Below are 14,369 nucleotides of genomic sequence, written 5' to 3'. Positions count from 1 at the left end.
CTGATGAATGCTAGGACCTAAACAAGAAACTCCATACCCTACAAGCCCTTCTAACCCTAGAAGATGCAGACATCTGTGCAGTGGCTGAGACATGGTTTAAAATTGTGGAAAGCACTCTGGCTATGCATGGCTAGAATGCCTTCCAACATTTAGACCAGACTTTAGAAAAAGGTGGAGGTGCCTCAATCTTTATCCAGAAGAGACTCACATCAAGGCTGGTAAAGCAACATGAGGTATTACAGCTTCTTCATGTCCAAATCACCATCTGAAATGTCCTGCACCATATATTGGCTAGTTATAATTCCCTCTATGACCCAAGAAAGCCATAACATCCATGTACAGAAACTGGAATCACTCAGTATTAAGCTCAATACCATTTTCCTAGGCGATCTAAACCATTCAGTAATTGACTAGGAAACAAATATCAGAACTAGTGCACATGCACAAAGATTCCAGACTTTGGAAATATAAACACACTAGAACAATTAGCCACGGTACCAAATGGGGGAACAACATCTTACTAATATGGGAGCATTCTGCACCAACCTTCTGCACATCTTCGTCACTTGTTAGGTCTGACCATAAAGCAGCTTCCTTCAAAATAAAATTGAAAACATAGACCCCTTCCATGCAAGGCGCCTTTAGAAAACTTTACAAAGACAAATTACCTCCTCATAAAGGATACATTGGCAAGCTTCAAATCCACACAAAACCGAGTTAACTCCACTGAATATGCAGAAATTTACACCACCACACTATACCAACATGTAAACAGCTGCAAAGATGCAGCTGTACCCTACAGAAACACGTGCATGGCAAATCTCAGAAACAAACCCCAGCCCCCCTCCCCCCACAGAACCATAACATCAACAGGCTTTACAACAAAATTAAGAAATTTTTAACCAAAAACAAGAATAACTCCCAGAATGATAGAGTCCTCATCTCTGAAATAAACAAATAAATCAGGAGTTTAATAAAATCCACTAAAGTTAAGTTTGAGGCTAAAACAACAGCCAAAGTCAAAGATAATCACAACGCCTTTTTAGTTATGTTCATCATTTTAGAAGCATAACGTAGCAATGAGCTGAGCTGACTGTGAATGAAGTCATCCACACCGAGGCTGAAAGCAAAGCTTACCAACTGGCTGATAAATTCAGCTCAAACTTTACCCCTCTCTCCCATTCATCTATCTCACAAGATAGAACTATTAAAGCCTCACTTACAGCTATCACAAAAGACCAAGTCCTAAATGTGCTATCAAAAGCTAGAAACACAACATCGACAGGTTCTGAAAATATCTCTAAATGAATCTTAAATAGCATGAAGCAAGACTTTGCCAAACCCCCACCCCCAACAACACTGTTCTTCAACCTCTACACAGGCTTTGTACCAAGAAAATGGAAAGCAGCTACATTCAGTGCTCACATAAGGGAGGACCTTACACATACACAAGCAATAACAGACTCAGACGTCTGACCAGCCTAATATGCCAAGCTATGGAAAGATTCATCAAGGAACCAATCAACAAGGACAACTGAACCTTCAAAACACTGGACCTGTCTCTGTTTGGATTTGTAAAAGGCATGCTTACTCAACCTGGTGGACTTTTCTGAAAAAAAAAAAATCAATGGATGAATGTAAAATGGTACATACTGCAACCTTGGCCTGGCCAAATCTTTACACAAACCCGTACTCAGGCATAGGAGAAAAGCTAGATAAACTAGGAGTAAATCCTTACGTCACTTACCGGATTGCCTACTGGCTCACAGATAGGATGCAGGATACAAAAAGAGAGGAAGCTAACTCAACAAAGAGACCAATCACCAGTGGAGTACCCTGGATTTGGTGCTGGGACCTCTACTGTTTGGCATCTACTTCTCTGAAGTAAAAGCAAATACCAATAGACTCTGGCTCTAATTTAAGTCTGCAAATGACTGCAAGCTAGTAGCAGTCACTGAATCCCCAAATAACTTAGTCATCCTGCAGGAAGTTTTGTCCAAAACAAATAAATAGTGCTAGAATCAACGACTGAAACCAAATGGCAAAAAATTATTTATTATATCCTTTGGGAAGTCATCTCCCCCAGGGAATTACCCATTGACAATGCACCTCAGTAGCTGATCCAGCTGTTTGGGATTTGCAAACACATGAGAACAGCGAGCTACATTTCAATCAGCATGTGTCTGTCCACTGTCATAAGAAAGTACGTCTCTATTGCACAGCTTGTAAACAAAGGGATTGCAACTAGATCCAGAGATGTCACTGTCCCCCTTTACTCAGCCTTCATTAGGCCATGCCCTCTTTGGCATGTATCTCTCCAGACATATTCAACAATGGGAATGCCAACAAAGATACCTTATTAAAAGGATACAGGGTCTAAACAATATGTCCTACATGGACTGCCTAAAATCATTACTGTAGAAGTACTTGTGTCATTTTTTTAAGTCACATTTAGAAAAGATCTTTATTAAATACATAAAAGTGGGAGTAAGACTATGCTACAAAATAATGCAACTCATAGAACTGCTGGCATACAGACTTTTAACAGTAAAAATGGATGGATTTTATAAGAATAATAATTATCAGGATTTATGTGGCCTTGGTCAAGAATATGAAAATGAGGCAAAATTAAAACCTTTCAATATAAAAAGGAAGCTCTCTTTGCCTTGTCCGGTGAACTCTGAATGGATGTGTAAGCTGTCAGAGTCTGATTGATCTTTGGATACCTTCAATTATAGTGAACTGCAACTTCAGCCAGTTATGCATGCATAATTACCTTCAAAATTGAAAGATGGAAAGCTGCAACAATTGTGGATCTATCCATGCATGGGTGATATTTGTTATGAAACAGCCTTCCTGTGTTTGTTATTCATATGGATAGACTGGGCTATTTTTTGGACAGAAGCAGTCATGATGCAGACTGGCAGGCTGGACAAATATGACAGCATCAAGTATGCTTCTTTAATATGAACTGGATATTAGAATTATGTACTGGTGGTCCCAAAATGGGGTCTTGGCAGAGAGAAGTGTGTCTTTGAATGTATGTCAGCCATTTTTGAATCTGTTTTTTTTTTTTTTTTTTAAGAAATATGAGCTAGTTAGCAGCTATGGAATTAAATAAAATGTTCGCATAAAAGAGGTAGGGTAGACAAAATGGACAAACTTTGCTGAAAGTTAAGGCAAAAAGAAGGAGAAATGGAGTGTTGGGAGACACTGATTTTTTTTCAGTATTATACTCACCATCTTGGGGCAAGAAGTTGGGCAAATCTTACCTTTATGCTGACTGGAAGTTTGTATGAAGTCTTTGGGAAGCACTGAATTCAAATAAAGATTATGAGTGAGGATTAAAGAAATGGGTAATTAGTACAAAGGTTGTGGGATAAGAATACGCTACAATTAGGCAAAGATGAACTTAGAAGAACATGGCCATAAATAATAAAAGAAAAATAAATGGATTAGGAATGTGTATAGATAAGAAGCATCTACATTAGCTGCTATATGTTTTAAAATTGGTAGCGATGTTAGTATGAAGTTCAAGTATGTGAAGTGGTTGTCCTTATCACTGAAGTTTAAGAAAAATATGAAGGCTGTATTAATAATTGCATTGCAGTATCAAGAATTATAATGGATGGCAAGATTATGGACAATAAAACTGAAATATGGTTATTTATACTGTAGAAAGCTTAATTATTTTTAAATGATCGTAGATATAGATCCTATCATAACAATGAGTATGGGTGCAAATTGGTGTAACTAAGAAAATGATTTTTTGAGCTACGATTCAGAATCGGAATTGCCTAGACATAGGAAGGTCTTGCTGAGTCTAATTATGGTGGCTGCCAAAAAAGCAATTACTAGAAAATGGAAATCAAAGTCTAAACCAACTTTAGCAGAAGTAGTGAATATAGTTACAAAGATAAAATAACTGGAATTTGTTTCTTTAGAAAAGGGTAGGAGCAAATTACACAGAAAAAAATGGAAACTGTGGGAACAATTCATGCAGAGGAGAAACGAGGTTTGAATGAGCTATACGTTTGACTGACAATAACTGTACAGATTATAAGTAATGTATAATGTTTGACACTCCAATTATGTCAATATGGTTTGGGATGTGTAATGTTTGCAACTAAAATTTTGTTTAAACTTATATAAATGTGTGATTGCTATGTCATACCTGATAATTTAATAAACACGTTTCTTGTTTTAAAAGAAAAAAAGTGCATGTGTCAGTGTATGTTTATTTAAAATGAAAGTTGAATGATCACTAAAAAAAAGATTTAAAAAAAATAACAAATGGTCAAAAAGGTGAAGGGTAAATAAGAGGTCCCTAGGAAAGAAAATTCACATTTGGAGTACATGATGTACATAATAACACCACAAACATTTAACCACTACAGTTAAGCTAACAATGTTACAAAGAGCTACTCCAACTGACTTTGAAAAACTCCAGCATAACATAATACAGATCAGAAGCCACACCTAAAGAATACAACATATAACTCATAAAAATAACTAAATAGTAATACAAAAACAGACATTCCAAGAAACTTTAAATACAGTCCCAAAGAAAATCCAGATACACTTCAAAGTCAAAGCAGCCTTACAAAACCAATGAACACTTGCAGGAATTATCATAACAGTTTTAAAACATTCAGTGGAAAACAGTGGGTCCAAATGGCACATGACCCAAATGTCCCAATAAAGCTGGAGTACAAGTGTTGTTAGAAAAATTGCTTCTAAACAAATCCCAAATGAGTGGTGATGAAAATACCCATAAAGGCTGAAAACACAGGCAAGAATCAAAGTAAAATGATGAGTCCAAATGGATATAACACAGTCAAACACATGGCTTATATTCTTTTGATCTACAAAGCAGTCATAATTAACAATAGAAAAATAATGACAATACTGACTGATGTATACATATCAGTCACCTGACTGGCCTAAACAGTGAATAGCAAATGAACACACATGACTTGGGCTATGACCAACAGCAGCTACCCAAAATAAGACCCATACTTTATGGCTTAACAGCAGAGTTATAACCACTGGTTCCCAACATATTTGCCACCCTCACTCCCAGTCTAGTGCCTTTCAGTGATACCTTGGTAACAGTACCCATATCTAGGCAAAAATCATGACAGTCAAACACACAAGAATTTTCAAGAGCGGTTGCTAATAACCTTTCAGTGCCATGGCCCCTTCCTGCCACCAACCAGACATGTCTGGCACACCAAGGTAACAAATTACTGTGCATCAAGGTTACAAATTACTGCACATTCTTAAACATGAACCAAATGCAAAATAATGTGGATGCCAACAGTTATAATTCACCAGTTTAGTGGGCTTACCTTTAAAATGATTAATAATAAACCAGCCATAAGCTTTTGAAACTGAATGTAATAGAAGAATGTGTTTTCCATGAAGCCACTATTGGCAAATCCACGTAAAAACAAAATATATTAATAGAAACTCCTGTATGTGGAAGGGCAGAACTGTCAGTTTTGTTATAAATGAAGTGTGGTATTCCAGAATAACACACTTTCTGGAGCTGCTGACTTCCCCACAGTTTTAAGACCATACAGTTATTAAAATCATTATTTTTGTTCATCCCTTTTCTGTTGAACCCAAAAAGTAAACAGAGGGCAGTCCAGTGCCAACCTACACAACGTGTAGTGCCCAGGAACTAACTAAAGGCACTTGTGAAGAACCAGGCAAACCAGAACCAGGGAGAATTGTCACTTTTATTCATAAACTTAAAAACACAAATGCTTAACTGATTCACTGCATTTTCATCCCAACAAGGCTTCAGCAGATGAGTGCTTAAACCTACTAACACTGTTTAAATACTTTTCACAAAATACTTGATCAATTAAGGCAAATTACATTAATTACTAATTAAAACAAACTGAAGCCATACAAATACATTACCTAAAACCACTAAATGTACATGTTAGTGAATGTTAAATATGTAAACACATTCTGAAATGTTAAATACACTTAAAAATGTAAAGAGAGAGATTATTCTAATGGTCAAAGTGTTCACCCCACAAAAACCACGAGTAGGGTTCAGCTATACTTCGTGCCCCTAATATGTATCCCTACATTTAATATAATTGAACTCCTTATTTTTAATATAGGGACTTTGGGTGCAGGCTCCAAACGTATAGGTGCCCAACTTTTTTCTGTTTTCCATACCTATTGTGGTCTTCTTTTGTTCAAGAATGTCTGATACTGCACCCTATTCTAAATACATATTTAAGAGGGGCCTTAAAATACCTTCCAAGTCTGAAAGTTTAGCAAATCTGTTCTATTCTGTCGTTATAATATTTTTTTATAATCCCAGAATCTCCATTGAAATTAGTAGGTTTAAGCACTCATCTGATGAAGTCTTGTTGGGATGAAAACACGATGAATCAGTTAAGCGTTTATGTGTTTTTAAGTTTATGAATAAAGTGACAATTCTGCCTAGTACTGGTTTGCCAGGTTCTTCATAAGTGCCTTTAGTTGGTTCTCTTTTCTGATGACTTACTCTTCACTGAGTACATCCCAGATGGCGTAGTGGTATGGTTTCTGACTCTACTGTAAAGGGGTCTTGGGTTCAGGTCTAGTATGACTGGTATAGGGAGAGAGCTAGCTGATATGATGGACAGAAGGAAGGGTGATATATTGAAGGCGGGTTGAAATTGTTCTATCATTCTATCATGGTGTGGATGGGAGGAGAAATGGAGTAGGGGTTATCCTGAAGGAACAATATGCCAGGAGTGTTTTGGAGGTAAAAAGAGTGTCGGATAGAGTGATGTTTATTAAGCTGGAAATTGATGGTGTAATGATGAATGTTGTTAGTGCATATGCTCCGCAAGTTGGGTGTGCGATGGATGAGAAAGAAACATGTTAGAGTGAGTTAGATGAAGTGGTGATGACTGTATCCACGGGTGAGAGAGTGGTGATTGGAGCAGATTTCAATGGGCATGTTGGTGAACAGAAGAGAGGGGATGAGGAAGTGATGGGTATGTATGGTGTTAAGGAAAGGAATGCAGAAGGTCAGATGGTAGTGGATTTTGCAAAAAGGATGAACATGGCTGTGGTGAATACTTATTTTAACAAGAGGGAGGAGCATAGGGTGACACACAAGAGTGGAGGGAGATGCACACTGGTGGATCATATCCTGTGCAGGAGGGCCAGTTTGAAGGAGATTAGAGACTGTAAAGTGATGACGGGGGCAAGTGTAGTTAGGCAGCATACAATGGTGGTCTGTAGAATGATGTTGATGATCAAGAAGAGGAGGAGGAGTGTGAGGGCAGCACCAAGGATCAAACGGTGGAAAATGAGATAGGGTGATTGTGAGGTGGAGTTCAGGGAAGAGTTAAGACAGGCTCTGGGTGGCAGTGAAGAGTTACTGAATAGCTGGGTAGCTACAGCAGAGCTAGTAAGGGAGACTGCTAGAAAGGTGCTTAATATGACACCTGAACAGAGGAAGGAGGACAAAGAGACCTGGTGGTGGAATGAGGAAGTACAGAAAAGTATACAGAGAAAGAGGTTGGTGAAGAAGAAGTGGGATTGTCAGAGAGATGAAGAAAGTAGACAGGAGTATACGGAGATGAGGTGCATGGTAAAGACAGAGGTGGCAAAGGCTAAGGATAATATGTATGGAGAGTTGCATGAAAGGTTGGACACTAAGAAGGGACAAAAGGACCTGTACCAATTGGCTAGACAAAGGGACCGAGCTAGGAAAGATGTGCAGCAGGTAAGGGTGATAAAGGATAATGAGGGAAACGTACTCACAAGTGAGGAGAGTGTGTTGAACAGATGGCAGGAGTACTTTGAGGGGCTGATGAATTAAGAGAATGAGAGAGAGAGAGAGAGAGAGAGAGAGAAGGCTGGATGATGTAGGGTAGTGAATCAGGAAGTGCAAGGAGGAAGTAAGGACAGCTATGAAGAGGATGAAGAATGGCAAAGCTGTTGGTCCAGATTACATACCTGTGGAAGCTTGGGGGTGTTTAGGAGAAATGGCAGTGGAATTTTTAACCACATTTTTTAATGAAATCTTGGAAAGTGAGAGGATGCCTGGGGAACGGAGAAAAAGTGTTTTGGTACCGATTTTTAAGAATAAGGGTGATGTGCAGAGCTGTAGTAACTACAGAGGGAAAAAAATGATCAGTCACAGCATGAAATTATGGGAAAGAGTAGTGGAAGCTCGGTTAAGAAGGGACGTGATGATTAGTGATCAGCAGTATGGTTTCATGCCAGGAAAGAGCACTACAGATGCGAAGTTTGCTCTGAGAGTGTTGATGGAGAAGTACAGAGAAGGTCAGAAAGAGTTGCATTGTGTCTTTGCGGACTTAGAGAAAGCATATGACAGGGTGCCTAGAGAGGAGTTGTGGTATTGTATGAAGAAGTAGGGAGTGGCAGAGAAATATGTAAGAGTGGTACAGGATATGTACAAGGGTAGTGTGACAGCGGTGAGATCTGTAGTGGGAGTAACAGATGCATTTAAGGTGGAGGTGGGATTACATCAAGGATCAGCTCTGAGCTCTTATTTGCAGAGGTGAAGGACAGGTTGACAGACGAGATCAGACAGGAGTCCCCATGGACTATGATGTCTGGAGATGTCATTGTGATATGTATTGAGAGTACGGGACAGGTTGTGGAGACCCTGGAGAGGTGGAGATATGCTCTAGAGAGGAGAGGAATGAAGGTCAGCAGGACTAAGACAGAATATATGCGTGTGAATGAGAAGGAGGATAGAGAATGGTGAGGATGCAGGGAGTAGAGTTGGCGAAGGTGGATGAGTTTAAATACTTGGGCACAACAGTTCACAGTAATGGCGAGTGTGGAAGAGAGGTGAAGAAGAGAGTACAGGCAGGGTGGAGTGGGTGGACAGGAGTGTCAGGAGTGATTTGTGACAGACAAGTACCAGTAAGAGTGAAAGGGAAGGTCTACAAGAGGGTAGTGAGACCAGCTATGTTATATGGGTTGGAAACAGCGGCATTGACAAAAAGGCAGGAGTCACAGCTGGATGTGGCAGAGTTAAAGATGTTAAGATTTGCACTGGGTGTGACAAGGGTAGAAAGGATTAGGAATAAGTATATTAGAGGCTCAATCCAGGTTGGATGGTTTGGAGACAAAGCCTGAGAGGCGGGATTGCGTTGGTTTGGACATGTGCTTAGGATAGATGCTGGGTATATGTAAGAGGAAAAGATGAAGGCCTAAGATAAGGTTTATGGATGTGGAGAGAGAGGACAAAGATGGTTGGTGTGACACAGCAAGATGCAGTGGACAGGAAGAAATGGAAACAGATGATCAGCTGTGGCGACCCCAGTGGAAGCAGAGGAAAGAAAAAGAAGAAGTGTGTGTATGTGTAGTATTTGATTAGAAGGTTTTTCATTTGTGGTGGCTTTTGGTACACTGTTTTCATACTTGCTGATTTGGATGGGATTGGATTCATTCTCTGGAAATTAATCCTAATGTAACCACTAACATGTGTTTCACTGAGAAAGATATACCTGCTGCTGTGGTACAATAAAATGCCTTGAAGCCTCAAATTAGTACAATACAGTGAACAACGGCAGTCTAGTGACAGCACTGGAGTCATGCTAGAGACACAGTGGTAGGGAAAATCTTCAGGAAATTACTCACGTTTTATAAGAAATAAAGTCTGTAGAACTGACGTCAAGAATTTTCAGCTATACAATGTGATGTATGTCTCTCGATACTGAAAGGATCTGATTCTGTTACATTATATTAGGACAGGCTTGGCAGGTAAAGGAAAAACTCGATCTCGTGACAAAAGGGGAGGGGGTCAATAAGATAAAACATATGGCAAACGCCTGACCCATTGAGGGAATGGCTATGCCATCTTCTAAGTGGCAAACGTAAGCATGAAAATGCGTGGTTTAAGGCACCGCGGAACATTAGATACCCCGACCAATAAAATTGAGGTTTCTTTACGGCCAGATCCCATAGAAAGAATACAGCATCTGATGAAACACAGAATGACATCTAAGAAGACTGCAAGAAAAGAAATCCTTTAATGAGTGCGGAATTACAGTATAGTGCATAAATTGTGCATCGTTTATCCTCCAGGAATTATAAATACACAAAATGTCACTCTCTTCCAAGTCATTCCAGAGTAAAGAACCATTTCTTAACATCAGTCGCTGTTTTAGTTCTCAAACATTAAGCGTTCTAGTGCAACTCTCATGACACCACTTCCTTTCGGGCAATTATTTTAAAGAAAATTCCGCAGGGAAAATAACTTACAATTTCATCCAGTTGTAAGCAAACAGAATCTTCATCTCTTCCAAATCGAAGAACCAGTACTTTCTCTGCTACACTTTTTATCGCTTGATCTACATCTTTCTTACTTGAAAGCTTGGGCAGTAAGTAGCTCATTTTCAGATTACATTTAAGCCAGAATAGTAACTAAAACGATATAACAATGAGTCTGTAAACACATTACAAAAACTGTGAAAAATAACCAGCGTCCCTTATGATTGAAGAAATGTTAGGAGTAGGAACGTATTTTACAACAAGGTACAAGACGCGTAAAATTGTTTTGAAGGGGGTGGTTATTATTGTAACACACGCCCTGTGACCTAAGGTAAAATGCGGTAATAGAGTTGTAGCAGCGGTATTTGTAAATAAAAGAGGTACTGTTAGTTATGTATTCGCCATTTTATGCATTGCCTGTATTTTATGCATAATTGGTAAATAGTTTTTATAACTGTAATGCATATTGTTTCTTTTGCACGCATAAAAAGTGGTTCTAGGAATGATCCAACTTTTTTTCTGTAGTCAAGTAGTTATCCAGTTGGGTAGTACACGTAGTTCTATGATTACAATAATGCTATGATTATAGTTGCTTATTTAGAGAGTCTATGTTGCTTTGGTTGGATCTCTGAGCCTTTGACCTTAGGAAATGGTCAATATATTGTGTGTACTTTTGAGGTGTAATGCAGTCGCATCAGTTTGTGCTTACTAACGAGTGAAAAGCATGTTGTTTTTTGTGTGGTATTAAATAAATTAAATGCGTAATCCTTTTGTTATTGAAACATTTGCCTTATGGACATAGACAATAAGAGAAGGGGAACAACTGACATGCGTGACCTTGATTACATATTTCTTTTTTGGCTTTTTCTTTCCCTTGGAGTTATTCATATTGTTATGGAAATAAATATTCATTTTACAGATGAGGCCCCTCTTGCACCGTAGCGATTTGTTCTCGACCTCTTGTTGAGGACTATGTTAGTCTATCTACTTCTGAAATGTAAGAACGTATGATCCATTTGATTATGGGTGTAACTGAGACTACGTTGAAAAGATGATACTTTGTATATTGTTTTTATTTACATCTTGATTACCGGGTAGAGAGTACTTCTTAACCTCTTATCACAAGAAATCTGGACAAAGCCTATAACAGTGAGAGAACTAAGGCTCAGAAACAATTTTTAAATGTCGTTGTTACAAATTTAGAAAATTGTTAGAGTAACAGAGTTTGTGTAAGTATGCATTTTTTGAAGGATAAATCTGAAACTCAAATGTTGTTGTTCCTTCGGCTTTTCCCAGTTAGGGGTCGCCACAGCGGAACTCCGGTCCAGTAATGATTGGCAGTAGATTTTCACGGTGCCGAGGTGCCAGCTCGACGCAAAACCTTCAATGAAGGCACGCCCATTCATGCATGCCTTTCCAACGCGCGGGGAGGACATGCAGACTCCACACAGAAAGCACCCCAACCTTTTGTTGTGAAGCGACGACGCTACCGTTGCACCACCGCGGCAAAAAAAATCTGAAACTGAAATATATGTCATTATTTACTGACCTCATTCCGAAAATATGGACAGTTGAGAGGTTTGGGGTAGAGGTAGAGCTGTAATCACAGTGTAACCAACTGCCTGTCCAGCATGGGGTACATTAAAAGTAATACCAGTACAACCAACAGTGAAACGCAATGTTAATACAAACTGGTTACATAAGAGAGGTGCTGTGTACTCATTTTGCAAGGCCGAAAAAGTGGAATCGGTGTGTGGCAAGAAAGGAATGAGAAGCAGGATTAGCCTTAGAAGTTGTAGAGAGACTTGTTTTACTAATGATTTTTCCTGTTCACTAGTTGTGTATAGATTTTAGATACTAGTATTTTGAAACATTATTTGTACTTCTACACCAAGCTTAGCTCTCATGTTAGTTCAGAGGTGTCCAACAAGTGCCTCTAGGGCCACAGTTCAGCCCACCAGAGCATTTTATCTGGCCCTACAACAAGCTGTTTTGAATTGAATGATGCACCTGGTAATGCCCCCCCCCCCCATCCTTGCCAAGTATAGCAAATGGACCCTGAGCCAAAAAGGTCAGACAGCCCTGATTAGACTTAACACTGTAATTTAAACCCTCAGATTTGCCTTGCTGCTACTAGCTGTATTGATTTTCCTCATAATATTAGATTTCTTTTTAGGTAAGTGCATTAAATGAACTAATCTTACAGAAGCAATTTCTGTCACTAGCTATGTTAAGCATACACATTCATACTCACCAGGCTAGACAAGAACAAGGTTATAGTCTAACTGTTTTTCAGGAGCCAGGATTGCTGATATAACAAGGGTTCTTAAGACTGTTGCAAGCATGAATATTACATGATGGTAATGTATGTGGAGGTAAACTACCCGGTGGACATAATCTTATGGGACATGTAGAAAAAATGCTGGAACTTGCTGTGCTCCATAGATCAGAGCATATATAAGGATACAACTTTGGTTCTGAGTGTTATTCTTCCTTAGCAAAGAGTGATACCTAAAGATAAGAAGATAAATGGAATTAACAATTGGCTAAATAGCTGGTGTAATGGGGGGGGGGTAAGTATATGTCTTCTAGTGATCATATGATCAACAGCCCAACTTGCTTTGCAAGGGATAGCCTGCATCACTCATTCAAGGGGTTCCATAGACTAACTAAAGTCTTTGCTGTCTCCCAGATACTTGTTAGATGAAGTTCATCTAATGCACATTCCAGCTTAACAAATGCATTAAATACCAAATTGGCCAACATTAAAGTGGGTCTTCTCAGTACCAGGAGTCTTGGCAGCTAGCTGCCTGATTGTTGAGGCACTTCGACATGTGGAATGCAATAAACTTTACAGAGACACTAAGGAATATGCTAATGGTACAGCATATCTCCTGCCTCTTGGGTTGTTCCATCACAATAAAAGGTGTCCTGCCAATTTAAGGTCATCTGGGCTGGACATGGAACAGAATTTCATCTCCCAACCTTTGGTTGTTGGTGAGGATTTTAATGATCAGGATGACGAGAATCATGAAACTGGGAACAATTTTTTACTGGGGAATTATTTTCCACCCTTGATGAGACCACTCCATATCAATACCCCTCCACCGTTAACTCCACAGAAAGATTTGGTGGAGAATTTCCACCGGGAATAGAACCCCGGAAGAAGTAGACCAATACGGGGTCAGGGGAAGAAGAGAGGCTGTAGGAGATGGAGAAACCTATGATTTCAACTAGTTTGGGTGGAATTAAATTGACTTACAAGGATTATCCCATGTTTAATTACAACAGCCTGTCCATTAATTTAAATCATTTTAACTTGTTCCAAAAAGGCTTCACTTTTGTACAGCACTGAGGGACTGATATTGTGGACCTGTCAATTGAATGTAAACTATTTATTAGCAAGTTATATTTAGCCTGTTTTGTTTTTCTAATGATCGTGACTAATCAAGTGATATTCCAGGAAGCATTGTCCATACTCCCAGTGTATTTAATCCCCCACTACACCCCATTATTAACACTTTTGATAAAATATGTGATGGTAGATTATCTAAACTTTACGAGCAGTACTAAGTACTAACTGATTTTATAATTTGAACATGACTGAGATTTTGCTATTAAAAGAATTATCACTGGATAAATCATTGCGAATTATGAAGCCTGACAAGGAAGGGGAATCAGTTTTAATGGATAGTACATTGTACTCCGGGAAAATGTTGAATATACTTTATGATGATTTAAAATGTAGTACTGTTGCTATTAACAAGATACTTGTCGCATATAAAACAAAAATTTATATATTTTTATATGATGCACTAATGCAAGGGATCATCTCAGGATTTTTTTTTATCTGGTAAGCACCCCTGAGTACCTTCCATCTTTGGGATCCCCAAAATACACCAGGATCTCAAGACCCTGTCTTGAGGCCAATAGTATCTGCACAGGGAGCAAAGACCCCACCCTTTGGCTGTCTTTATAGACAAATCTTTGAAACCATTTTTGAGTTACGATCCACATATTCTTAACGATTCTTGGAGTTTTTTTTGAGGAAGTTTACCCTGACAGTTGGCATAAGGATTTAAGCCTGGCTACTGTAG

The 14,369-nt window shown here is 38.9% G+C and overlaps 1 protein-coding gene across 1 annotated transcript in view; it reads right to left on the bottom strand.

The window, feature by feature from the left end:
- TXNL4B (thioredoxin like 4B) overlaps window positions 1-10,562 on the bottom strand; it is a 182,372-nt gene extending 171,810 nt beyond the window's left edge. The window contains exon 1 of the mRNA XM_044071597.1: window positions 10,264-10,562. Within this exon, the coding sequence (XP_043927532.1) occupies window positions 10,264-10,395 (132 nt within the window). The 5' untranslated portion in view covers window positions 10,396-10,562. The remainder of the gene's footprint in view (window positions 1-10,263) is intronic.
- Window positions 10,563-14,369: the final 3,807 nt, after the last annotated feature.

This window comes from Protopterus annectens, chromosome 5.part0 (assembly GCF_019279795.1).
Source record: "Protopterus annectens isolate FY-2018-M chromosome 5.part0, PAN1.0, whole genome shotgun sequence".
NCBI lineage: Eukaryota > Metazoa > Chordata > Ceratodontiformes > Protopteridae > Protopterus > Protopterus annectens.
Note: the sequence above shows the minus strand (reverse complement) of the source record. Positions and strands in the feature narration are given on the sequence as shown.